The 27,712-nt window shown below is 36.4% G+C and overlaps 4 protein-coding genes across 4 annotated transcripts; all 4 read right to left on the bottom strand.

The window, feature by feature from the left end:
* Window positions 1-270: 270 nt before the first annotated feature.
* LOC134244510 (uncharacterized) lies at window positions 271-4,780 on the bottom strand. Its single transcript, XM_062726774.1, has 6 exons — window positions 4,655-4,780; window positions 4,090-4,122; window positions 2,920-3,252; window positions 1,632-1,862; window positions 676-751; window positions 271-561 (listed from the first exon to the last, which is right to left on the bottom strand). Exons 1-6 carry the CDS (start codon window positions 4,704-4,706, stop codon window positions 294-296), a joined length of 993 nt encoding a protein of 330 aa, XP_062582758.1. The 5' UTR covers window positions 4,707-4,780; the 3' UTR covers window positions 271-293.
* A 1,811-nt stretch (window positions 4,781-6,591) lies between these two features.
* Window positions 6,592-9,200, bottom strand: LOC134244509 (uncharacterized). The gene is made up of 5 exons (XM_062726773.1): window positions 8,514-9,200; window positions 8,141-8,285; window positions 7,695-7,854; window positions 7,201-7,295; window positions 6,592-6,929 (listed from the first exon to the last, which is right to left on the bottom strand). The coding sequence occupies exons 1-5, from the start codon at window positions 8,518-8,520 to the stop codon at window positions 6,860-6,862; spliced, it is 477 nt and encodes a 158-aa protein (XP_062582757.1). The 5' UTR covers window positions 8,521-9,200; the 3' UTR covers window positions 6,592-6,859.
* Window positions 9,201-9,548: 348 nt separating this feature from the next.
* LOC134244527 (multiple epidermal growth factor-like domains protein 6) lies at window positions 9,549-12,746 on the bottom strand. Its single transcript, XM_062726789.1, has one exon. It carries the CDS (start codon window positions 12,744-12,746, stop codon window positions 9,549-9,551), a length of 3,198 nt encoding a protein of 1,065 aa, XP_062582773.1.
* An 8-nt stretch (window positions 12,747-12,754) lies between these two features.
* Window positions 12,755-27,466, bottom strand: LOC134244526 (multiple epidermal growth factor-like domains protein 6). Its single transcript, XM_062726787.1, has 5 exons — window positions 26,519-27,466; window positions 15,918-17,532; window positions 14,492-15,719; window positions 12,822-14,317; window positions 12,755-12,774 (listed from the first exon to the last, which is right to left on the bottom strand). Exons 1-5 carry the CDS (start codon window positions 27,464-27,466, stop codon window positions 12,755-12,757), a joined length of 5,307 nt encoding a protein of 1,768 aa, XP_062582771.1.
* Between the last annotated feature and the right edge of the window lie 246 nt (window positions 27,467-27,712).

The raw sequence follows: 27,712 nt of genomic DNA, 5'->3' as shown, positions 1-27,712 counted from the left end.
TTATGGATACTGTCAATTCGTTTCCGTCAGAACCACCTTTTCAGTTTTTACATCATGGGAATGGTAGCCTTAAATTAATATTTTGATGAAGTTTTCTTTCGGGTAGCCCTTGCATTGCAATTAATTACTCTCATTTTAACTTAATACATGTATAAAATAAATTTAAATCAAATTAAAGAATGTTACAATAAAAACAAGCTAATATAAGTATTCAATCAAATTATCATACGACACAAAATGTTCCAAGTTAAGATACATGTAGCACCAATAAATCCTTCAATTATAATAAAGGACTAGAATTTAGCCACATCATATTCGTATGTATGGGCGGGGTTAGGTTTCTCGTAACGTGTGTCTGTTTCTCTGTGTTCGTCATAGGTCCAGTTCCAGTGTCCAGGAACGTTTGACTGTAAAGTGTTCTGATCACCATTTTGTATGTTGCTATAGCGACGCTTTTGTACTTCCGTTTCATAAACCGGCTTTGAACTTATATAGTTTCTGGCGGGAATTTCTTCATAGATATCATTATTTTGTTGTAACTTTTCTGGCTTTTTATAATCTCTGAAATTTTTTTTAAAAAAAGATAAAAACTTAATTTAAATTGATCTATCAGTGTGTAGAATATACAGTTGAAATCTTGTGAAAAATAAATAAAAAATTGAATCAAACACAAACCTGGTGAAAAACTTGAAGGTGATTATGGCAGCAAAGCACGCAACTGCCGTTAGAAGCACCAACAAGAGTGCAATCACTGAAAAAAGAGATTCAATCATATCACCAATCAATATGTACAGAGAGAGAGAGAGCGGAGAGAAAATATGAGAAACGTCTTTTTTTCCTTAATAGCTCACCTGAGCCAGAGGCTCAAGTGGACTTTTCTTTCTGCCGAGTGGCTTGGCAGTGTCTGTCTGTCCTTCTTATGTGTTGTCTGTAAACAACATTTTCTTACATTTTCAACTTAATTTTCAGAATCAATCAATCTAATTTAGCGAAAATGTATTATGAAAGTTAAATGAATGTTATGCCATCGTTCAATTTTAAGAGTAGATATTATTGGAATTGTGAAAATATATGAAAGGGTGGGGTTGAAAATCAAACATCATAGCGCAATAAAATAAAAATAAAATAGAACTTATAAATACAATAGCCTGTGTTTTCAAATCATGGTTTTATGGGGGTACATTGTAAAGTAGGGTCAGAATGGGGTATAGAATTTTCAAAAAGGAAAATTGAAATGAAAAGGATTAAAACAATCATCTCGAGAACAGAGGGCAAGATCAGTGATATTGACATGCAAACGTTCTAAGGTAATGTAGATCAAAGAGTGTTCAAATGACCCCGAATGTTGGAATGAGTCAAAGTTGAGAATACAGGTTTTTACATGGGAATATTTGGGAAAAAGTGATTTGAAACACAGGAACCTAATTAAATTTATCAATCATATGAATATGCAAAGCATCCTTGTATTTCACGATAGTAAAGTGGAAAGAAATCTTTCAAGAATCTTATGAAGAGGAACAACACGTCCTTTGTGGCACGGATGAGCTTTGTGGCCTCTTGCTAGTATTTGCAGTAAATCATTAATAGCTATTGTATTTTGATCTGAGAGTAAAACGTGATTGATAACACACCTGTATAAAGGGTTGATTTGTTGCATTCTTGGGTGTTTATATATGGCGCCAAATTAAGGTTCTTGTCATGCAGAGATGTTTCTGATTGGCTTGTATTCCAAACGGTAGTGGTAACGTCATTAGTTAGTGTGACGGTTTCCGTACTTCCGGTTGTTGAGACTTGCTCAGTTGTTGTTGGTTGATTTATTTCATTATAACAAGTAACAGACATTGCAGCATCGGTGGCACCAGCTTTAAACAAAGAATAGGTTGTTATTAAGATGTATATGTACATAATATTATTACATTATACATCATGTACATGTATGTGTGAAGATTTTGAAAATTGCAATTTGCTAAAATCATTGAAAACTGAATGAAAAATTATAAAACTTCTATAATTTTTTTGCTGCTTTATTTAGCGTTTGTATTATCTCAAAAGGCAGCGGTTGAGAGTACGTACAGTGTACTATATTTTACACGTAACTTTAATTTGGCGACTAGGGGTCAACATCCTGCCTCGAACAGGCTGAGAATAGCTGGCAATTGCTCTCTGAGCAATAAGCCCGGGTAAAATTCACTCAGTAATTAAGCAATAGCTATTGAAAGTGTTTCAACTGTTTTTAAATACGTGTTTTATTAATTTTTTTTGTGCATTCTATTTAACCTTCAGCTCGTCAAATAAAAAAAAAATGACTAAGTCTGGTGACAAATAAAACAGTTATGCTAGGAATATAAATGATAAAAATAAAATTCATCATTTATCTTTGATTCTGTTCTGATGTTTCATGGAGGATATCATCGCCATGCAACAAAACCCTTTTCTATGTAAAACGAAAGTACAATTTTTATAACTATACATGTATATAGGGACAGGCTTGAAATTGATTTTTTTCTCTCACACGCAAAATTAAGCATCATCAAATGACAAGATCGTACGGGCACTGGGTCATAAATGTAAAAGGTTTGCTGGAAGAGTTCGCAAGAATCGATGAAAAGCATGATAATAATGGAATTTATATATGTCATGCGACGGAAATGAAATTCTTCGTCAAGAAAACTTGATGAATGCCAATGAGATATATGTTCATTTATTAAAACAACATCTCTGCAGTTTTTTTACCTTGTGAAATATATATATATTTTTTAATTTTGAATTACAAATTGGGGAAGGTTGCTTATTTAGTCTTTATTTAACATAACATGTCAACAGAATGGCAGATAACCATGGATTCTAAAAAAATAATAATAATAAACCCGTTTAATTAATTAACTTAATAGTTGAATAAAGAAAATATTAATTAGTTACTTATATCAAGCCTGTAACAGTAATGAACATCAAAAGGCGAATTGTGCTTCATTATCGTAATCTGCAGGGTATTGCCCTCCTTAAGTCCAGGAACAGTTGTCCCCCCATAGCATGGGATTATGTCCCCTGAGTGTGGCTTATCGTTCTTCTGAACGTGGATCTCTGTGCCACATCCCACGTAACCAGGGGCAGTAACTTGGCTGAAATGGAATTGTCTCCCTTTGATAACGAGAATCTCGCATCGACACGTGGTGACGGACGAGTGTTGAGCGAAGGAAAAATCCATCAGTAAGTTTGATTTTACCAAGGACCCTCCTTTGCACATGTTAATTACTGTAAAGAAGAAAAAAATTAATGGAAACTGTAAAGAAGAGAAAATTAATGAAAATGGATGGTTATTATCTAGGTTTTGAACTTGAAGTTTCATTGCATGTTGATAAATTAATGAGTATAGTTGAATCCACACTTTTCAAAAGTTATGTCCCTTGGCCGCCATCTTAGGGGATAAACCCATAGAATCCTCACAGTACCCTTTGTAGTTTTCAGGTTTAAAACTTTGTCATTTGACTGGGAAAAATCGTTGCATATTGTATACTGATTGCCCCATGTTGGGGCTACGCACACATCCAAAGAAAACAATTTAAACACAGTGGATTCATCATAGCCCACCCAAATGTTTGGAAGCATAAAGAGGAGAAATGTTGCTTCTTTCCCTTTTGACCTTTTGGTTAACCCTGCAAAGGGAAACAACTTTTGTAAAGTGTGGATTGATCTATTTCTTATTTGTAAAATCACTGATTTTGGTTTGTATTTAAAATTCGTTGTTTTCGTAGTAGAAAAAGCCGCAAATTCATAGGCCTACCCATCAAGAAAGAATTTTTTTCAAGTCAAAATAATACTACTCTTCAACAATATTAATTAAAATCAAATTCCTTCGAGCCTACATTTTTATTTCAACCACAATAATTTGAACTCTATAAATTACAATGTAAATGTTAATTTTTCATTTAAGATATACATGTAATTAAGAAAATTCATCTTTCTAAATGATTTTGTGAGATACCAGCATAAGGTCTCTTCGTAGATTTTGTTAAATATTTCAACTTTTTTTCTTCATAAGAACACGAAAGAAGAATTTGCATTTAAGAAATACTTTGTAAGCATAATTACCAGAAAGGCCTTCATTTGGACATGCCGGAGATCCTAAAAAAAGAAGGAAATGACATAAAATGTACCTAACAATTACCAAATAAGACAATTAAGCACACAAAACTCTGTTCCATACAAATTCCACTTTTAATTATCTTACTTATTTTTTTTATTATTGGTACCTGATAAAAATATGATTTGTTCTATCAACGTTAACCATACATGTAACAGTGATCATTTAAAAGTCAGACAGCAATGTGCTTTGAAGAGACACAGCAGAAATCAATTATATATTTGGGTTTATTTTCCTCTTGTTAATAATCCATTCATTTCTCTTCCCCCCTTATTCCCCTATACATGCGCTTAGTATTTCCATCGCTACTAGCACATCCCTTATCTTAGCTGACCACCTTGTTGAAAATCTTATATATTTCATAGATTTGGACCTTCATCTTTTAATTTTTTACATTGTCATTACACGTGTTTCTTAAAATGATACACCTATTTAAATAAAATCATTTCAATTATTTAAAAATACTAGTACATCCCATTGGCTGAAACTTAAGAAAAAAGCATGATGACAAACCTTTAATTGATACAGGTAAATAGAATCCAAACCAGAATAATATGGCTACCATGTTGTTATTGTTTTCAATCAAGATGTACGGAAGTAAACACTGCCATCCCCCGATTCATAGATATCATCAATAATTGATTACTTATCTATCCATCCAATTTTTAGAACGAAGAAATATCCTTTGTTTCAAACAGAACGTTACGGAATATCTAGTTTATTACTTTGAAATGGTTACCTGAAAATCTCAGGTGGAAAATATTACCATGACAACGCACTATATCAGTTTTCCAGCATTCTGAGCTTTATAGATATCGATTGAATTGAACAAAGCAAAACAAAAGGCGATACACATATATCTATTCATTGCATAATTAACAATTTTTGAAGACGAGGTTGTATTTCTGTTTATTAGCGTTTTCATGTAAGACAGAAAGATGTAAGACAGATTAAAAAAAAATGATAATAACAATATATAATAAGACCATCATTCTCCTTCCCATAAGATTAAAGAATCACAGTAGATAGATATACATGTAAGTTGAACATCGGTAACTCGAACACTTTTATCTGGAAAACCACCGGTACCGTGGCCATGTCGAAGTGAGTTGTGAGTCCCAAACCATTTTTTTTTCGATAATAAGTAATTATAGATCTCGTTAATAATCCCAAATGCTTTAATGTCTGGAGTTTTTTTTCTCTCTATTCAATCGAGTTTGAGATAAACGATGTTTTAAAAACTATTTCGGATTACAGTTTCGCATGAATGGAATTGTATAAGTAAAGATTGAAGAAAAAACCCCTAAAGAAACACAATAGAGCCTTTAGTTACAATTTGAAATATTCCTACATTGTACGTACTAATTTTTTCTTTTCATATTATGATCGAACCTTTAATTTGAGTTGGCTAAAATCAGAATCAAAATTGAAATATAGCATGTTAAGGAAAAAAAATTCCTTCTCCATCATTACAGTGCTAATTTAGATATTTTGATATTGAAACACCCCCGCGTTGTTTGGATTCGAAGCTCCTTGAAGCTGAGGTGGGCAATACAGGTAATTCAAAGGGATTAAAATTTATCAAAGGAATCTAAAAATCTTTCAATAAAAAATCTGAAGAACACACAGGGCTCCGGTAATTCAGGTGAGCGTTGAGGCCCATGAATAATGTTTTTGAATTACTTTTCTCTTACCTTTTCAATGCTTAAAATTAGAGCGACCCCAGCCCCTTCCTTTCGGTTTGTTCGAATTCGCCTTAACTGTAAAATTTAGCATTAACATTTCGCCTAAGTCAGCTTTCATGTAAATCAAGGCGAAATCGGGACTTTTATAAACACCTTATAAATTAATTCCCCGGTGTTTTTCATTAAACTTAAAAGTCAGAAATTAATTACATGAATGACGAGACATACGTAACAACATATACAGGTACACTGTAAATAGCATATGGAATAAAAACAAATCAAATGCAAACTATTTATAAGTGGTTGTCATTTTAATGGAAGAGCTTCTAAAATAATGAACGCATGTACATCATTTCAATTGTATCAAAGCCATAAAACAAGCAGTAACATAAAAAATAATAATTTTAATTCTTAAAACATTAGAAATATCACAAAGAACTTTTCTATTGGGCTATATTGGTTTTATATAGACAATCATGATTGAACTGTGAAGCAAACCAATTCACTGTATTTACTAAATGAAATGTTTCATTTAACAAATGTGCCAGATAAATGAAATACAGTTATAAAATGAATGCCATGGACGCATGAGTCAAATAAATATTCCTGAGATTCTTAAGTTGAAAGCGTAAGATATATTCAAATTATCAAATAATAACATCTATATACATCGAACATTTTGCACATATAATTCATAATTAAAGTAATACAATCCCCCCCCCCCCCATATATTTAACGTTTTTCTTCATTGATGTTGCCCTAATATTTTCCCTTAATAACAATTCTGCAGTACATAGTTAATGTTTGGTTAAAACAACGAGTATTGTATTCTTGAATTCTATTTATAACACTTTGTTCACGGAACATGCTTCCAAACCGTTGTTTAGAAACTATTTCGGATAATAAAACTACGTACATGTATTACAACAATCGGGTAATTAGTAAGAGTAAATTAAAACTATGAAATTTATCTTTGCTTCAGCAGCAAGCTCATAGAGAATTACCAAGAGTGCATGTTTTTTTTTCTGTACATTTACTCGTATATTTCAGTTGTTTCAAGTTCCAAAGTGAATATATGTCTTTCGATTCTCCGACGTTGTTCTCTGAAAAGTAAATGAAATGTATGGAGAATAGTATTCAAGCTCAAAAGTCTATGAAACAATAATACAAAATTGTAGCAGAGTAAACTGATCTCCAAAACAACAGAGGTTGGATCAGATGCCATGGAGGATTGAGAATCCACTGCAGACCAGTCACACCCATCGTGTGCTCCTTGTCATGATCGGGAAAAATATATTCATGTAATGAATTGAAGCTCAGCTACTTTAGTGGAATACAGAGGTGTACGTATTTTCTTCAGACAAAAGTCCATACCTTCTACATTTCTGCATGAGGAACACTAGAAATAAAATAAGTCCAGTCGTCCCCAGTAAAATTGCCAATACACGCCAATTTAATGATAGCCAGTCCTCGAAAAGAAAGAAAAAGTTTATTATTAATTTCAGTTAAGTGTGCAGTTTTGCATTACGTCACAACCTATGATGACAGCCTCGCCCCAGTTAAATAGTACACGCCTCCTAACTGCAAGCTTTACGACTGGAACTTTCTTCTTATCCCTGATGGGTTGCTTGTACAACAGATTATTTCCGTGTCAATGTTGATAATATGAGTTGACCAGTCAAACAGCGCGGGGGGGGGGGGGCTGAAAAATCTGTCGAAAAAGATCGTGACGTAATGTAAAACTGCACACTTAACTGAAATTGATAAAATAACGTCAGCTTATGAGTGTACGAAAGAACTGTCATGAAAAACAGAAAAAAAATATTACAGAAAAGTATTTTTGAAAGAAAAGTGATAATATAATTTACTGCATTATGCTTCGTCTTTGTAGGCTTGCCCAATCGGAAAGGAAAGTTGTATTTTCGGAGTTTTTCTGGTGCCATCGCCAAGTAAGTTTGCAGGAATGTATCGCTGTTTATTATTTCTTCATCACAGGAGATACTAAGGGCAAATGTGGATGTTTTCGTCCTGGTAACAGTTTAATAATATACTTTTATGATTTTTTATGTTTATCTTTGTGTCAATTTTACAAATACTGCCGTTATTTCGCCTTCTTTTTATGCTCTACATTTCTAAATATTTGACTTTCAAAGCATAACGTAATGAACAAGGCCAAAGTACTGCAAATTTGAGTTGTCGTTTGCATGTCGAACAGAAAGAACTTTGTCTTCAGTAAGTTTTGTTAATTCTATTAATAAATATATAAAGTTTTTTTTCAGTTGAATTCAAAATAAGTTTCATTTAATATTTGTACCTTTCCCTCAGTTTCAACACATCAATGAACACGTGAATATTTTTGTTCTCACATATATTATCCGCTACAAATAATTCGATAGAGAATTCCAGTTGAATCACAGAGTTGCTATTTAATTTCCCATCAACTGTCACTGCTCCAGCTCCTATGAAAGCAAAAAAAAAAAAAGAGTAATTGTTGAACGTTAATATAATTTGCTTTATTTAATAATAAAATCATACTTTCTTTTCTTTTATTTTTCATACTGTGGTGGTATAATTATGTTTCGGGCTGTTACAACTTTTAATTTTATCTCTAATAAAAAATTTATTATTCGATCAAATTTATAAAGATTTATTTAGAAATACGTCTTTGTTATTATACAAACACATACCTTTCATATTGCATTTTTCCACATCATCGTCCTTGCAAAAAATGGTACAGTTGTCTCCATACCAATGGTCGAAGCATGACAACTGTCCTTGGTCATCACATTTCGAATGTTTCAATTCAATACAATTCTTTGAACAAGTACTACCATACCAGTGATTTTCACAGACCAAGACACCAGCATCATTACATTTTCCATGGGGCGCATCTTGACAGAAAGTTTCACAATTTCTCCCAAAAAAGTTCTTGTTACATAACAGATTTCCATTTTCATCACAAGACCCTTTTTCTGATGTAAGACAAAGCTTCTCACAATCAATTCCATAATAATTTGATTCACAATTTAAGGTTCCATCATGAGAACATGATCCGTGTGTAGAATTTTTACAAAACACGTCACATGTCTTACCATAGTAATTCTCAAAGCACTGCAGAGTACCAGACAATAAACAAATTCCGTTCTCGGTGTTTCGACAAAATGTAGAACAGTTGGGGCCAAAGTAATTCTTGTGGCAATAAAGTATTCCCTCGAGTGTACAAGTACCATGCGTGACGTTTGGGCAGAATTGGGTGCAGTTCTGTCCATAATAGTTTTCACGGCAAATACGTTTTCCCTCTAGTGAACAAGTACCATGAGTGACATTAGAACAGAATATCGTACAATTGTCACCATAGTAATTTGGATGACAATTTAATGTCCCATTTTCAGAACAGTTACCATGTGTGACGTTTGGACAGAATGTCGTACAATTTGCTCCATAGTATTGATCAGCACAGTCGAGTTGTCCCTCTCTTGAACAGGTACCGTGAGTAACGTTTTGACAGAATATGGTACAGTTGGGGCCATAGTAATTCTCGTGACAATCAAGTACTCCCTCGTGTGTACAAGTACCATGCGTGACGTTTGGGCAGAATTGGGTGCAGTTCTGTCCATAATAGTTTTCACGGCAAATACGTTTTCCCTCTAGTGAACAAGTACCATGAGTGACATTAGAACAGAATATCGTACAATTGTCACCATAGTAATTTGGATGACAATTTAATGTCCCATTCTCAGAACAGTTACCATGTGTGACGTTTGGACAGAATGTCGTACAATTTGCTCCATAGTATTGATCAGCACAGTCGAGTTGTCCCTCTCTTGAACAGGTACCGTGTGTAACGTTTTGACAATCAAGAATATGGTACAGTTGGGGCCATAGTAATTCTGGTGACAATCAAGTACTCCCTCGTGTGTACAAGTACCATGCGTGACGTTTGGGCAGAATTGGGTGCAGTTCTGTCCATAATAGTTTTCACGGCAAATACGTTTTCCCTCTAGTGAACAAGTACCATGAGTGACATTAGAACAGAATATCGTACAATTGTCACCATAGTAATTTGGATGACAATTTAATGTCCCATTCTCAGAACAGTTACCATGTGTGACGTTTGGACAGAATGTCGTACAATTTGCTCCATAGTATTGATCAGCACAGTCGAGTTGTCCCTCTCTTGAACAGGTACCGTGTGTAACGTTTTGACAGAATATGGTACAGTTGGGGCCATAGTAATTCTCGTGACAATCAAGTACTCCCTCGTGTGTACAAGTACCATGCGTGACGTTTGGGCAGAATTGGGTGCAGTTCTGTCCATAATAGTTTTCACGGCAAATACGTTTTCCCTCTAGTGAACAAGTACCATGAGTGACATTAGAACAGAATATCGTACAATTGTCACCATAGTAATTTGGATGACAATTTAATGTCCCATTCTCAGAACAGTTACCATGTGTGACGTTTGGACAGAATGTCGTACAATTTGCTCCATAGTATTGATCAGCACAGTCGAGTTGTCCCTCTCTTGAACAGGTACCGTGAGTAACGTTTTGACAGAATATGGTACAGTTGGGGCCATAGTAATTCTCGTGACAATCAAGTACTCCCTCGTGTGTACAAGTACCATGCGTGACGTTTGGGCAGAATTGGGTGCAGTTCTGTCCATAATAGTTTTCACGGCAAATACGTTTTCCCTCTAGTGAACAAGTACCATGAGTGACATTAGAACAGAATATCGTACAATTGTCACCATAGTAATTTGGATGACAATTTAATGTCCCATTCTCAGAACAGTTACCATGTGTGACGTTTGGACAGAATGTCGTACAATTTGCTCCATAGTATTGATCAGCACAGTCGAGTTGTCCCTCTCTTGAACAGGTACCGTGTGTAACGTTTTGACAGAATATGGTACAGTTGGGGCCATAGTAATTCTCGTGACAATCAAGTACTCCCTCGTGTGTACAAGTACCATGCGTGACGTTTGGGCAGAATTGGGTGCAGTTCTGTCCATAATAGTTTTCACGGCAAATACGTTTTCCCTCTAGTGAACAAGTACCATGAGTGACATTAGAACAGAATATCGTACAATTGTCACCATAGTAATTTGGATGACAATTTAATGTCCCATTCTCAGAACAGTTACCATGTGTGACGTTTGGACAGAATGTCGTACAATTTGCTCCATAGTATTGATCAGCACAGTCGAGTTGTCCCTCTCTTGAACAGGTACCGTGTGTAACGTTTTGACAGAATATGGTACAGTTGGGGCCATAGTAATTCTCGTGACAATCAAGTACTCCCTCGTGTGTACAAGTACCATGCGTGACGTTTGGGCAGAATTGGGTGCAGTTCTGTCCATAATAGTTTTCACGGCAAATACGTTTTCCCTCTAGTGAACAAGTACCATGAGTGACATTAGAACAGAATATCGTACAATTGTCACCATAGTAATTTGGATGACAATTTAATGTCCCATTCTCAGAACAGTTACCATGTGTGACGTTTGGACAGAATGTCGTACAATTTGCTCCATAGTATTGATCAGCACAGTCGAGTTGTCCCTCTCTTGAACAGGTACCGTGTGTAACGTTTTGACAGAATATGGTACAGTTGGGGCCATAGTAATTCTCGTGACAATCAAGTACTCCCTCGTGTGTACAAGTACCATGCGTGACGTTTGGGCAGAATTGGGTGCAGTTCTGTCCATAATAGTTTTCACGGCAAATACGTTTTCCCTCTAGTGAACAAGTACCATGAGTGACATTAGAACAGAATATCGTACAATTGTCACCATAGTAATTTGGATGACAATTTAATGTCCCATTCTCAGAACAGTTACCATGTGTGACGTTTGGACAGAATGTCGTACAATTTGCTCCATAGTATTGATCAGCACAGTCGAGTTGTCCCTCTCTTGAACAGGTACCGTGTGTAACGTTTTGACAGAATATGGTACAGTTGGGGCCATAGTAATTCTCGTGACAATCAAGTACTCCCTCGTGTGTACAAGTACCATGCGTGACGTTTGGGCAGAATTGGGTGCAGTTCTGTCCATAATAGTTTTCACGGCAAATACGTTTTCCCTCTAGTGAACAAGTACCATGAGTGACATTAGAACAGAATATCGTACAATTGTCACCATAGTAATTTGGATGACAATTTAATGTCCCATTCTCAGAACAGTTACCATGTGTGACGTTTGGACAGAATGTCGTACAATTTGCTCCATAGTATTGATCAGCACAGTCGAGTTGTCCCTCTCTTGAACAGGTACCGTGTGTAACGTTTTGACAGAATATGGTACAGTTGGGGCCATAGTAATTCTCGTGACAATCAAGTACTCCCTCGTGTGTACAAGTACCATGCGTGACGTTTGGGCAGAATTGGGTGCAGTTCTGTCCATAATAGTTTTCACGGCAAATACGTTTTCCCTCTAGTGAACAAGTACCATGAGTGACATTAGAACAGAATATCGTACAATTGTCACCATAGTAATTTGGATGACAATTTAATGTCCCATTCTCAGAACAGTTACCATGTGTGACGTTTGGACAGAATGTCGTACAATTTGCTCCATAGTATTGATCAGCACAGTCGAGTTGTCCCTCTCTTGAACAGGTACCGTGTGTAACGTTTTGACAGAATATGGTACAGTTGGGGCCATAGTAATTCTCGTGACAATCAAGTACTCCCTCGTGTGTACAAGTACCATGCGTGACGTTTGGGCAGAATTGGGTGCAGTTCTGTCCATAATAGTTTTCACGGCAAATACGTTTTCCCTCTAGTGAACAAGTACCATGAGTGACATTAGAACAGAATATCGTACAATTGTCACCATAGTAATTTGGATGACAATTTAATGTCCCATTCTCAGAACAGTTACCATGTGTGACGTTTGGACATGTGATTTGCTCCATAGTATTGATCAGCACAGTCGAGTTGTCCCTCTCTTGAACAGGTACCGTGTGTAACGTTTTGACAGAATATGGTACAGTTGGGGCCATAGTAATTCTCGTGACAATCAAGTACTCCCTCGTGTGTACAAGTACCATGCGTGACGTTTGGGCAGAATTGGGTGCAGTTCTGTCCATAATAGTTTTCACGGCAAATACGTTTTCCCTCTAGTGAACAAGTACCATGAGTGACATTAGAACAGAATATCGTACAATTGTCACCATAGTAATTTGGATGACAATTTAATGTCCCATTCTCAGAACAGTTACCATGTGTGACGTTTGGACAGAATGTCGTACAATTTGCTCCATAGTATTGATCAGCACAGTCGAGTTGTCCCTCTCTTGAACAGGTACCGTGTGTAACGTTTTGACAGAATATGGTACAGTTGGGGCCATAGTAATTCTGGTGACAATCAAGTACTCCCTCGTGTGTACAAGTACCATGCGTGACGTTTGGGCAGAAGTGGGTGCAGTTCTGTCCATAATAGTTTTCACGGCAAATACGTTTTCCCTCTAGTGAACAAGTACCATGAGTGACATAAGAACAGAATATCGTACAATTGTCACCATAGTAATTTGGATGACAATTTAATGTCCCATTCTCAGAACAGTTACCATGTGTGACGTTTGGACAGAATGTCGTACAATTTGCTCCATAGTATTGATCAGCACAGTCGAGTTGTCCCTCTCTTGAACAGGTACCGTGAGTAACGTTTTGACAGAATATGGTACAGTTGGGGCCATAGTAATTCTCGTGACAATCAAGTACTCCCTCGTGTGTACAAGTACCATGCGTGACGTTTGGGCAGAAGTGGGTGCAGTTCTGTCCATAATAGTTTTCACGGCAAATACGTTTTCCCTCTAGTGAACAAGTACCATGAGTGACATTAGAACAGAATATCGTACAATTGTCACCATAGTAATTTGGATGACAATTTAATGTCCCATTCTCAGAACAGTTACCATGTGTGACGTTTGGACAGAATGTCGTACAATTTGCTCCATCGTATTGATCAGCACAGTCGACATGTCCCTCTCTTGAACAGGTACCGTGTGTAACGTTTTGACAGAATATGGTACAGTTGGGGCCATAGTAATTCTGGTGACAATCAAGTACTCCCTCGTGTGTACAAGTACCATGCGTGACATTTGGGCAGAAGTGGGTGCAGTTCTGTCCATAATAGTTTTCACGGCAAATACGTTTTCCCTCTAGTGAACAAGTACCATGAGTGACATTAGAACAGAATGTCGTACAATTGTCCCCATAGTAATTTGGATGACAATTTAATGTCCCATTCTCAGAACAGTTACCATGTGTGACATTTGGACAGAATGTCGTACAATTTGCTCCATAGTATTGATCACGACAGTCGAGTTTTCCCTCTGTTGAACAGGTACCGTGTGTAACGTTTTGACAGAATATGGTACAGTTGGGGCCATAGTAATTCTGGTGACAATCAAGTACTCCCTCGTGTGTACAAGTACCATGCGTGACGTTTGGGCAGAAGTGGGTGCAGTTTTCACGGCAAATACTGTCCATAATGAGTTTTCACGGCAAATACGTTTTCCCCTAGTGAACAAGTACCATGAACAGTTACATGTGTGACGTTTGGACAGAATGTCGTACAATTGTCCATAGTATTGATCACGACATAGTAATTTGGTATGACAATTTAATGTCCCATAGTAATTCTCAGAACAGTTACCATGTGTGACGTTTGGGCAGAATGTGCAGTACAATTTGCTCCATAGTACATTTATCACGACAGTCGAGTTGTCCCTCTCTTGAACAGGTACCGTGTGTAACGTTTTGACAGAATATGGTACAGTTGGGGCCATAGTAATTCTGGTGACAATCAAGTACTCCCTCGTGTGTACAAGTACCATGCGTGACGTTTGGGCAGAAGTGGGTGCAGTTCTGTCCATAATAGTTTTCACGGCAAATACGTTTTCCCTCTAGTGAACAAGTACCATGAGTGACATTAGAACAGAATGTCGTACAATTGTCCCCATAGTAATTTGGATGACAATTTAATGTCCCATCCTCAGAACAGTTACCATGTGTGACGTTTGGACAGAATGTCGTACAATTTGCTCCATAGTATTGATCACGACAGTCGAGTTTTCCCTCTGTTGAACAGGTACCGTGTGTAACGTTTTGACAGAATATGGTACAGTTGGGGCCATAGTAATTCTGGTGACAATCAAGTACTCCCTCGTGTGTACAAGTACCATGCGTGACGTTTGGGCAGAAGTGGGTGCAGTTCTGTCCATAATAGTTTTCACGGCAAATACGTTTTCCCTCTAGTGAACAAGTACCATGAGTGACATTAGAACAGAATGTCGTACAATTGTCCCCATAGTAATTTGGATGACAATTTAATGTCCCATCCTCAGAACAGTTACCATGTGTGACGTTTGGACAGAATGTCGTACAATTTGCTCCATAGTATTTATCACGACAGTCGAGTTTTCCCTCTGTTGAACAGGTACCGTGTGTAACGTTTTGACAGAATATGGTACAGTTGGGGCCATAGTAATTCTGGTGACAATCAAGTACTCCCTCGTGTGTACAAGTACCATGCGTGACGTTTGGGCAGAAGTGGGTGCAGTTTTGTCCATAATAGTTTTCACGGCAAATACGTTTTCCCTCTAGTGAACAAGTACCATGAGTGACATTAGAACAGAATGTCGTACAATTGTCCCCATAGTAATTTGGATGACAATTTAATGTCCCATCCTCAGAACAGTTACCATGTGTGACGTTTGGACAGAATGTCGTACAATTTGCTCCATAGTATTGATCACGACAGTCGAGTTTTCCCTCTGTTGAACAGGTACCGTGTGTAACGTTTTGACAGAATATGGTACAGTTGGGGCCATAGTAATTCTGGTGACAATCAAGTACTCCCTCGTGTGTACAAGTACCATGCGTGACGTTTGGGCAGAAGTGAGAGCATGAGTGACATTAGTTCTGTCCATAATAGTTTTCACGGCACAGTTACCATGTGTGATTTGGACAATATTGATCAGCACAGTCGAGTTGTCCCTCTCTTGAACAGGTACCGTGTGTAACGTTTTGACAGAATATGGTACAGTTGGGGCTACGTTTTCCTTCTAATGAACAAGTACCATGAGTGACATTAGAACAGAATGTCGTACAATTGTCCCCATAGTAATTTGGATGACAATTTAATGTCCCATCCTCAGAACAGTTACCATGTGTGACGTTTGGACAGAATGTCGTACAATTTGCTCCATAGTATTGATCACGACAGTCGAGTTTTCCCTCTGTTGAACAGGTACCGTGTGTAACGTTTTGACAGAATATGGTACAGTTGGGGCCATAGTAATTCTGGTGACAATCAAGTACTCCCTCGTGTGTACAAGTACCATGCGTGACGTTTGGGCAGAAGTGAGAGCAGTTCTGTCCATAATAGTTTTCACGGCAAATACGTTTTCCTTCTAGTGAACAAGTACCATGAGTGACATTAGAACAGAATGTCGTACAATTGTCCCCATAGTAATTTGGATGACAATTTAATGTCCCATCCTCAGAACAGTTACCATGTGTGACGTTTGGACAGAATGTCGTACAATTTGCTCCATAGTATTGATCACGACAGTCGAGTTTTCCCTCTGTTGAACAGGTACCGTGTGTAACGTTTTGACAGAATATGGTACAGTTGGGGCCATAGTAATTCTGGTGACAATCAAGTACTCCCTCGTGTGTACAAGTACCATGCGTGACGTTTGGGCAGAAGTGGGTGCAGTTCTGTCCATAATAGTTTTCACGGCAAATACGTTTTCCCTCTAGTGAACAAGTACCATGAGTGACATTAGAACAGAATGTCGTACAATTGTCCCCATAGTAATTTGGATGACAATTTAATGTCCCATCCTCAGAACAGTTACCATGTGTGACGTTTGGACAGAATGTCGTACAATTTGCTCCATAGTATTGATCACGACAGTCGAGTTTTCCCTCTGTTGAACAGGTACCGTGTGTAACGTTTTGACAGAATATGGTACAGTTGGGGCCATAGTAATTCTGGTGACAATCAAGTACTCCCTCGTGTGTACAAGTACCATGCGTGACGTTTGGGCAGAAGTGGGTGCAGTTCTGTCCATAATAGTTTTCACGGCAAATACGTTTTCCCTCTAGTGAACAAGTACCATGAGTGACATTAGAACAGAATGTCGTACAATTGTCTCCATAGTAATTTGGATGACAATTTAATGTCCCATCCTCAGAACAGTTACCATGTGTGACGTTTGGACAGAATGTCGTACAATTTGCTCCATAGTACTGAACACCACACACGAGTATTACCACTGTTGAACAGGTACCGTGTGTAACGTTTTGACAGAATATGGTACAGTTGGGGCCATAGTAATTCTGGTGACAATCAAGTACTCCCTCGTGTGTACAAGTACCATGCGTGACGTTTGGGCAGAATTGGGTGCAGTTCTGTCCATAATAGTTTTCACGGCAAATACGTTTTCCCTCTAGTGAACAAGTACCATGAGTGACATTAGAACAGAATATCGTACAATTGTCACCATAGTAATTTGGATGACAATTTAATGTCCCATTCTCAGAACAGTTACCATGTGTGACGTTTGGACAGAATGTCGTACAATTTGCTCCATAGTATTGATCAGCACAGTCGAGTTGTCCCTCTCTTGAACAGGTACCGTGTGTAACGTTTTGACAGAATATGGTACAGTTGGGGCCATAGTAATTCTGGTGACAATCAAGTACTCCCTCGTGTGTACAAGGACCATGCGTGACGTTTGGGCAGACGTGGGTGCAGTTTTGTCCTTAATCGTTTTCACGGAAAATCTTTTCCCTCTAGTGAACAAGTACCATGAGTGACATTAGAACAGAATATCGTACAATTGTCACCATAGTAATTTGGATGACAATTTAATGTCCCATTCTCAGAACAGTTACCATGTGTGACGTTTGGACAGAATGTCGTACAATTTGCTCCATAGTATTGATCACACAGTCGAGTTGTCCCTCTCTTGAACAGGTACCGTGTGTAACGTTTTGACAGAATATGGTACAGTTGGGGCCATAGTAATTCTCGTGACAATCAAGTACTCCCTCGTGTGTACAAGTACCATGCGTGACGTTTGGGCAGAATTGGGTGCAGTTCTGTCCATAATAGTTTTCACGGCAAATACGTTTTCCCTCTAGTGAACAAGTACCATGAGTGACATTAGAACAGAATATCGTACAATTGTCACCATAGTAATTTGGATGACAATTTAATGTCCCATTCTCAGAACAGTTACCATGTGTGACGTTTGGACAGAATGTCGTACAATTTGCTCCATAGTATTGATCAGCACAGTCGAGTTGTCCCTCTCTTGAACAGGTACCGTGTGTAACGTTTTGACAGAATATGGTACAGTTGGGGCCATAGTAATTCTCGTGACAATCAAGTACTCCCTCGTGTGTACAAGTACCATGCGTGACGTTTGGGCAGAAGTTGGGTGCAGTTCTGTCCATAATAGTTTTCACGGCAAATACGTTTTCCCTCTAGTGAACAAGTACCATGAGTGACATTAGAACAGAATATGGTACAATTGTCACCATAGTAATTTGGATGACAATTTAATGTCCCATTCTCAGAACAGTTACCATGTGTGACGTTTGGACAGAATGTCGTACAATTTGCTCCATAGTATTGATCAGCACAGTCGAGTTGTCCCTCTCTTGAACAGGTACCGTGTGTAACGTTTTGACAGAATATGGTACAGTTGGGGCCATAGTAATTCTCGTGACAATCAAGTACTCCCTCGTGTGTACAAGTACCATGCGTGACGTTTGGGCAGAATTGGGTGCAGTTCTGTCCATAATAGTTTTCACGGCAAATACGTTTTCCCTCTAGTGAACAAGTACCATGAGTGACATTAGAACAGAATATCGTACAATTGTCACCATAGTAATTTGGATGACAATTTAATGTCCCATTCTCAGAACAGTTACCATGTGTGACGTTTGGACAGAATGTCGTACAATTTGCTCCATAATATCTATCCTGGCAATGTAGTTTTCCTTCATTTGAACAGTGACCAGTTGTGACGTTTGGGCAAAATACTATGCAGTTATTTCCATAATAATCGTTATGACAAATTTGATCTCCATATGATGTACAGTATCCATGTGTTATATTTCGACAAAACTTGGTGCAGTTTTCCCTGTAATAATTTTTGAAACAAACCATTTCCCCATATGCATTACATTTACCGGTATTTGAATCAGCACAGTAAGTGTTACAATCATTCCCATAGTAATTTATTTTACACACCACATTACCACATTGATCACAGAGACCGTTGAGAGGAGGAATACATGGCTTGCTGCAATCTCGACCATACCAGTTTTCGTTACACTTTACGTCACCGTTTGCGTCACAAGATCCATTGTGCAGAAGCGGGCACTTACGTGCACAATTTGGTCCAACGTAACTTGAATTACAAACCCGATTCCCCTTGTGATCACATGTGTAAGTATTTTCATGGCACTCAAAATAATATTTGAATTTGCCAATAAATGAACACCTGAAAATTAACAAATTGTGTAATTAAAATCCATTAATTTTCAAATGCGTACAAAACTTGTTTTCATGTTTTCTTTATGATTTAGAAAACACTGAGGATCGTGTGGTTTTCACAAAAGTATTATGATTAAGCTGGTCGTCAAGAGGGTGCGTCCCCATACCAAACCTGATCATACAAAATAATTTGCGTTCCTTTTTGGAAATCAACCAATGAGAGGCGAGGATACAAACAAAATTAAATTATATATGGTTATTGAAATTTATTAAGACCTGTCTTCATTGTTTTTGTATGGCATGGATAGATTTACATAGTATTGCGTCACAGTATCTGTTTATGAGGGTTGTTGAGATAGTTCGTGAACTTCTGTCATATCTTTTTCATTAAACTCATATTTTATCCAAATTTCGTAGAAATACTTTAACAATAAATCCAAATGACTTTTATTAAAATTTTCAAAAGCATCATGATTTATTTCAAACCTATCCGGAATTAAAAACTTCAAAAATGGGATCGCAGAGCAGGTCAAAATTTAGTAATTTATAAATGACACACTTAATAATCATGAAAATGTTTGTATTTCCATTCTCTGTAAAATAGAGCAAAAATGAAAAAAAAAAACCAGGCTTTTAAATTGAGAACAGTTTACATTGATTCATATCCCAAGTTATGGCTTAATATTTTGCTTCGGTGTAAAGAAATCAATTTGAGATGGAGATAGTCCTCATTGAAAACGACAAAAACAATGACGTTGTAGAACGTCACAGCTAGCTCAGTAGATAACGATGCAGTTTTGTGTTATACTCGGGAGAAATCCTGAATAAACTCTTAAAATGTTAAAAGAACAAAAACAAGAGGCCCATGGGCCACATCGCTCACCTGAGAAGCTTTGACCATTCTGTTCTTTACCAGATTTCCCCCTTTAAATACATACTGCGACCTCATCCTACCCCACTGATCATAATTTGGACATTTTGAAATCTACACTACCCAAGGATGCTTCCATGTGCACATAAGTTTTAGCTTTTCTGGCCCAGTGGTTCTTAAGAAGAAGATTTTCAAAGATTTTTCCTACATATTTCTATGTAAAACTTGGATTTCCAATTGTGGCCCCGCCCTACCCCCAGGGGTCATGATTTGAACAATTTAGAATCTACACTACCCCAGGATGCTTCCACATAAGTTTCAGTTTTTCTGGCCCAGTGGTTCTTGAGAAGAAGATTTTCAAAGATTTTTCCTATATATTTCTATGTAAAACTTGGATTTCCCATTGTGGCCCCGCCCTACCCCCGGGGGTCATGATTTGAACAATTTAGAATCTACACTACCCCAGGATGCTTCCACATAAGTTTCAGCTTTTTGTGGTTCTTGTTTTCAAAGATTTTTCCTATATATTTCTATGTAAAACTTGGATTCCCCATTGTGGCCCGCCCTACCCCCGGGGGTCATGAATTGAACAATTTAGAATTTACACTACCCAAGGATGCTTCCACATAAGTTTCAGCTCTAAGGAAGTCAGTAGTTCGAGAAGAAAATTTTTCATATATTTCTATGTAAAACTTGGATTCCCCATTGTGGCCCCGCCCTACCCCCGGTATGATTTGAACAATTTAGAATCTACACTACCCAAGGATGCTTCCACATAAGTTTCAGCTTTTCTGGCCCAGTGGTTCTTGAGAAGAAGATTTTTCCTATATATTTCTATGTAAAACTTGGATTCCCCATTGTAGCCCCGCCCAATCATGATTTGAAAATTTAGAATCTACACTACCCCAGGATGCTTCCAAGAAGTTTCAGCTTTTCTGGCCCAGTGGTTCTTGAGAAGAAGATTTTTTAATGACCCCACCCTATTTTTGTCTTTTCTTGATTATCTCCCCTTGTGAGGAAAACAATTTAAAAAAGGAGGCTTTGTACCAAGTTTGGTCAAAATTGGCCCAGTGGTTCTTGAGAAGAAGTCGAAAATGTGAAAAGTTTACAGACGGACAGACAGACGGACAGACAGACAAACAGACGGGCGGACGGACGACGGACAAAATGTGATCAGAAAAGCTCACTTGAGCCTTCGGCTCAGGTGAGCGAAAAATCTGTCACAAGTAGGTCGTACATATGTATATAAAAGGTACAGGCTGTATTTGAGTGACAGAGACTCTGTATCGGATGAGGACTATCTGTGAAGAAACGGTTAATCTAGTAAAATCTGAACAAAAACTTTAAAAAGTTGGAACGTCATTGACAGACAAAGGCGCTTCAGAGTTGCTGTTCCCGTGAAAGCACAGTTGAGTGGTAAAATAAATTAAAATGTTGACTAATGATATTATACAACGAGAACAACTGTAAAGTGACAGGAAAAGGTTTTTTATGAGTGATTATTGGAATATACTGTGTTAAATATATAGGAATAGTATTTTTGGGAACTTCTTAATGTTATGTTTTTGACGTTACAATGACGTTTAAGTGTTTACAAAACATGTTGATCTTAAAATGAAGTAAATTGATTTCTTTTAAATCGAATGGAAGGAAACTTTACAAATTAACAAGACATTTATTTGTACAAAAGATATTGGACTTATTTTAAATTTTTTGAAAGTAGCAAAACGAAGATTGACATCGCCCACGAATTTTTCAAACAACACCCGCATGTACAATTAAAAAGAATGTTAACATTTTGCCGAACAAAATGTAAGAAATTATTTTACAATTATGTACTATGTATTATGTACAAATACTCTTTTGTTGTTGAATAAGTTTTTTATTCACCAGAAAAATATCAATATTAACCGGTCAATATTGATATTTTCTGGTGAATAACAAACCATATTCAACATGTTGAAAATTATCTTACGATAGGTTTATCGAACATTTTTTCTGCTCAGATACTACAGCTGGATGCAGCTGTTGCAACCATTGTTTACAACGTTGTTTGAGGTATTGATTGTGACGTCACAATGCCTTTGCACGAGCACTGACCATCCGGTGAATACGACTTAAAATCCGGTTAATATGTAGTGTTATGAACTGTTGGGGTTTTTATAGATTATATAGAGACTATAAATAGACTATATAATAAATAACGGACTTTTCCGTTATTACCCGATAATGACACGAATCAAACGTCGGCAGTGATCGGTTGGCAGGGGATGCTCACTACTGCATGGCACCTGATCCCATCTCTGATGTCTAGAGGTCCGTTTTTGCTCTGCTGTATAATTTGTAATGTTTAATGGACTTTTTAGTTTGATTACTGTGCGTTATCTTCATATGTTTCATGCAATTCTTATATGAAAATTGAATTAAATCGCTAATTATTTATAATCATTACTATTTATAAATAAAAAAAAATACAATTTCAAACAATTAAAAAAAACATTTAACATTTTTAGGATGCTGGTTTGTCAACAAATTATCCGACAGATTTATTTTGAATATAAAATATAATTCCTCAAGGCACGTGTATTTTTAAGGAAAAGAAAAAAAAATACAAGTTTTCGCTTCAATTTGTTTTAATCCAACGTCTGTTTTCCCCCCAAGAGCTAAAAAACGTTCCAATTGATTATCCAACCGTTTTTAAACATTATGAAATTCCTCCATTAACACAGTTATCCCTCTATCGCGTAAATATCTTGCCAAAATTCGTAATTTACAACGTGATTGGAGAAAATTAAAAACACAAAGATTTTCTTTCTATTTTTTTTTATGTTGAAGCATCAAAATGAAGTTAACAAAATAATTGTAAGTTAGAATAAATTCTAAAGACTGGTCAATCGGTACAGTCACTTTTCTTACCTTGAAACATAATAGTTTTTCTTGTATATCTTGATGTCTCTTGCCAAATACTGAGGTTGGGAAATATTGAGCATAATGGAATTTCCTAAGAGCTGTTCCGTGTTTGTATACACACTGAAGGTGAGGGTATAAAAATGGTCCTGGAAAGAATATTCTTTATATTAGAATTAACCTCTCCAGTTCCACAGTATATATAAATTGCATTTATAAAGCTTAGTAACTTACTCCGGGATCTTTCAACCTATAAATAAAGGTTTTCGATTCTCTCTTGGTTGATGCATGGAATGTGTGTGTGTTTTGCTGGCAAGTACGGTTTTTGGTTGGACTGTTACATAAAATGTAAATAAGTTATCATATAAATTAGTATCATTTTATATTTACACACCACTGTACTTATTCATACAAAAAAGTAAATCTTCTGTTTCACATGAAGAAATATAGTGTGACTTTCAGATAATAAAAATTATATATTAAAAAGATAATATTTGAACTGTGATTAATAATTTCATTTGCCCTATTCAATTTCCCATAAAGATCCAATTTACGAGTTGCATTTCCTCACATGCATGCTTTTTAATAAATATGATAACTTACGACAGTTTCATCATCATCATTAAATATCGGTCTGTTAATGACCATGAACATCTAAAGTTTTCAATACTGATCCAAATTACCAGGTCTGCACCACCACCCTATAAAAGAACATTTCTAATTGTGATGCCCGATATAATAATTTACTGTGGGATTTTTTTCCAGCAGTAATACAATTTAAATTATTTCGCAAATTTATTTTCTTCATTTCATTCTCAAGTGTGTGCAAGGGGGAGCAACTCTTCTGAGAATCACCGGCCTTTACCAAATTAAGGTCAAACATCTTGATTCCGAGGCCAGGACTCTGGACCCAAGGTACATGTAGGTGAATTATGTGCAATGGATTCCACAATTATGTTTTAAAAAAATGTTGAGTACTGATTGTCACATACTAGCATCTGTGGCTTTTTTTCTTAGACCTCACATCTATACGAGGGTTGTTCAAAAAGTTTTTAAGCAACTCTCATATCTTTTTTATTTGACGTCATACATGTATGTTATCAAAATTTAGTAGAAATAGTTTAACAATAAATCCAAATGATTTGTATTTGTTTTTCACAAAATAATATGATTTATTCAAAATTTATCCAGATTTTAAAAATACAAAAATCGGATCGCGGAGCAGGTCAAAATTTAGTAAATTACAGACAATGCTCTAAATAATGTCTGTAGTCATATTCTCTGTAAAATGGAGCAAACACGAAAAAAAAAAAGAAATTCAAATTAAGAATTGTTACATCGATCCGTGTACCAAATTATGGTTTTATATTTTGCTTTGTTGAAAAGAAATCAACTTGAGAAGATACTTTGTCACATTTTGAAAACGACAAAAACGTGGTTTTGTCGAAATGTACCGAGCAGCGGAAAATGATCAATTTTGTGTTTTATAAAAAATCCTGAATAAACTCTAAAAATGTTGGAGGAATAAATAAAAATATGTCACAAACAAGTTATGCATGTGTGTACAAATAGTAAAGGCAGTATTTGAGCGACAGAGTCTCTGTATCGGATAAGGATGATCTGTGAAAAAACGGTTTAACTGTAAAAATCTTAACAAAACTTTTTTAATTGGAACGTCAAGGAAAGACATACTCGCTTTAGAGTTGCTTATCATGTGAAAGCAGAGTTAAATTATAAAAGAAATTAGGACCTTAACAAAGGAAATTACTAGTATACAACGAGAGCAATTCTTCAAAAAATAAATGTCAAGTATAAGAATAGGATTTAATGAATGGGTATTGTATTATACAGTGTGAAATGTATAGGGATTGTATTTTGTAGAAATTCTCGACGCTACATGTATGTTTTGATATCACACCGCCGTTAAGTATGTATATCAAAATTTAATTTTAAAAAACTGAAGTATATTGATTTCTTTATAATATATTTTGAAACTTCAAACATCAACAGAACAAATATTTTTTACATATTATAATGTGCTTAGTTTAAATTTCTACTGAGTAATATTAACATCGTCCACGAACTTTTCAACAACCCTGTATATATAGATCTATATTGTTTTATATGCCACACATGCATATAACACTTCACGTGACACATATGGCGTGAAAAATTGCTGTAAGCTATTCACAAGCTACTTGATTCATTGAATGTTTCAAAACAAAATTAATAGAAAAGAAAATTTATAAGAATCATATTTATTCACTGCTTCGAAAAAAACAAATGGCAAGATGAGATACAGATTATCAAAGTCATAATTATAATCAGATTCAATAGCTTTTGACATATTCCCTCACAACCTCTCTAATCATTATATTTTAATCCAAACTAATCAAAACTCCTGATAGACCCACATAGGATTTGATGACATATATTTTCCGACTAATTTATTACAAATTTTACAACTGATTACCATCGTTCCAAGAAGGATATGGAGATAACAAATAGTATTCATGATCAAAGTCCATTAAATAATACAAAATAGGAGCAGAGCAAACACTGACCTCCGAAACATCAGAGGTGGGATCAGGTGCCATTGAGGAGTGAGCATCCCCTGCTGACCGGTCACACCCACCGTGTGCTCCTTGTCATGATCGGGAAATAACGGAAAAATCCGTCGTCAATTCAGTGGACTAACAATTAGTATGAAAAACGTCAGTCATTATTTGACTCAGTGATAAATTGTATTTGCAGACAAGGTTATTGTATTGACCATAGAACTTACGAAATCATGACTTTAAAAGAGATTCTTGTTTCATCAACTTGCTTTTCAATAATTTACCTCGTTTTAGAAATTGTTCATACGTAGAGCATGCTCTTGCGTATCGAATCAACTGAGAATCCAACCACATAACCGGTTACAATTTGTAACCGGTTACAAATTAGTTACCAGTTAATTATAACCGGTTACAAATTGCCATTCTAGGTAAATATTTAGTTTCTGTAATGTATGCATAAGTAAGATGATGGATTTCCCTACCTAATAATGTTAAAAAGAATGTATATACTGAATGAATTTCAAAACCCTACATGGAAGTGGTCACAGAATGTCAATTTTTATTGTGTAAATTCTACTGGATTAATATAGTTTTAAAATTGAAGGGTAAGAAACGAATGAGTTTTTGTTGGAATGTTGAAAGTCAAATTAATTATGTTAATAATTATATTTCGTTTGAATCCCCAAATCTAACACTATTATGATTTAATTTTTCACGGTATAGATTTAATAAAATATTTAATATACAAACCTTTGTTTTTGAACAATATCCAGTATTTTGTGTTGGAAGACAAAACTTTTCGCACTTAACACCATAATAATTTTTTACACATTCCATAATTCCAGAACTATTGCAGATACCATATGTCGTATTCAGACATTGCACTGTGCAATTGTTCCCGTAAAATCCAGGTTTGCATTTGACATAACCGTCATTTGTGCAAATATAAGTGTTAGTTTCCAAACAGTTTCTAGAACAGTTATCCCCGTAATACGAAGGATTGCACACCTTCCCACCATTATCATTACAGTGATATTCCGTTGTATTTGCACAATATTGCTCACATTCCCTCCCAAAGTAATTTAAATCACATTTTATAACCCCATTACTGGAACAGTTTCCGTGAGGACTACGACAGAAAGTGGTGCAGTTTTCTCCATAATAGTCCGCCTTACACTGTAGATTGCCTTGTGCATCACAAACTCCATTTGTAACATTAACGCAGTGGGTTGTACAATTATCCCCGTAGTACCGATCCTTGCACACTAATGAACCATACTGGTCACAATATCCTCTTGTAGTGTTTTTGCAATATGCACTGCACCGGGCTCCGTAGTAATTGTCATGGCAGATCACGTGTCCACATTTACACATTCCTTTATTGGAGTCAATTTTTGAACAGTCAGAAATACATCCCAATCCTTTACAGGATTTGCATTGTAAGTTTCCATTGTTGTCACAGTACTCGTATTTTGGATTTGGTGTACAGTGGGTTGTACAGTTCTCCCCGTAGTACCGATCTTTGCACACTAATGACCCATACCGGTCACAATATCCTGTAGTAGTGTTTTTGCAATATGCATTGCACCGGGCTCCGTAATAATTGTCATGGCAGATCACGTGTCCACATTTGCACATTCCTTTACTGGGATCAATTTTTGAACAGTCTGACATGCATCCGAATCCTTGACAGGATTTGCATTGTAAGTTTCCATTGTTATCACAGAACTCGTATTTTGGATTTGGTGTGCAGTTGTGGTAACACTGTATTTGCATATAGCACACTGGTGACCTAAAACGTATTTTTAATTGAACGATGGTTTATTTCATCTCTGACTTAATCAACGTATCTGATCTCATATTCTGAACTCATCTCTGTCATCTTGCTCACACACACACACACATACCCTCCCTCTCAACCCCCCCCCCACACACACACACATTCGACAGCTACAATTAATGAGGGGTGATATAATGTACAATGTAGGCCATAGGAGTTGACTTCGAATATAAACATACATT

The sequence above is a fragment of the Saccostrea cucullata genome, unplaced genomic scaffold, assembly GCF_032062105.1.
Source record: "Saccostrea cucullata isolate Sc308-1 unplaced genomic scaffold, CSIRO_AGI_Scuc_v1 ctg294, whole genome shotgun sequence".
NCBI lineage: Eukaryota > Metazoa > Mollusca > Bivalvia > Ostreida > Ostreidae > Saccostrea > Saccostrea cuccullata.
Note: the sequence above shows the minus strand (reverse complement) of the source record. Positions and strands in the feature narration are given on the sequence as shown.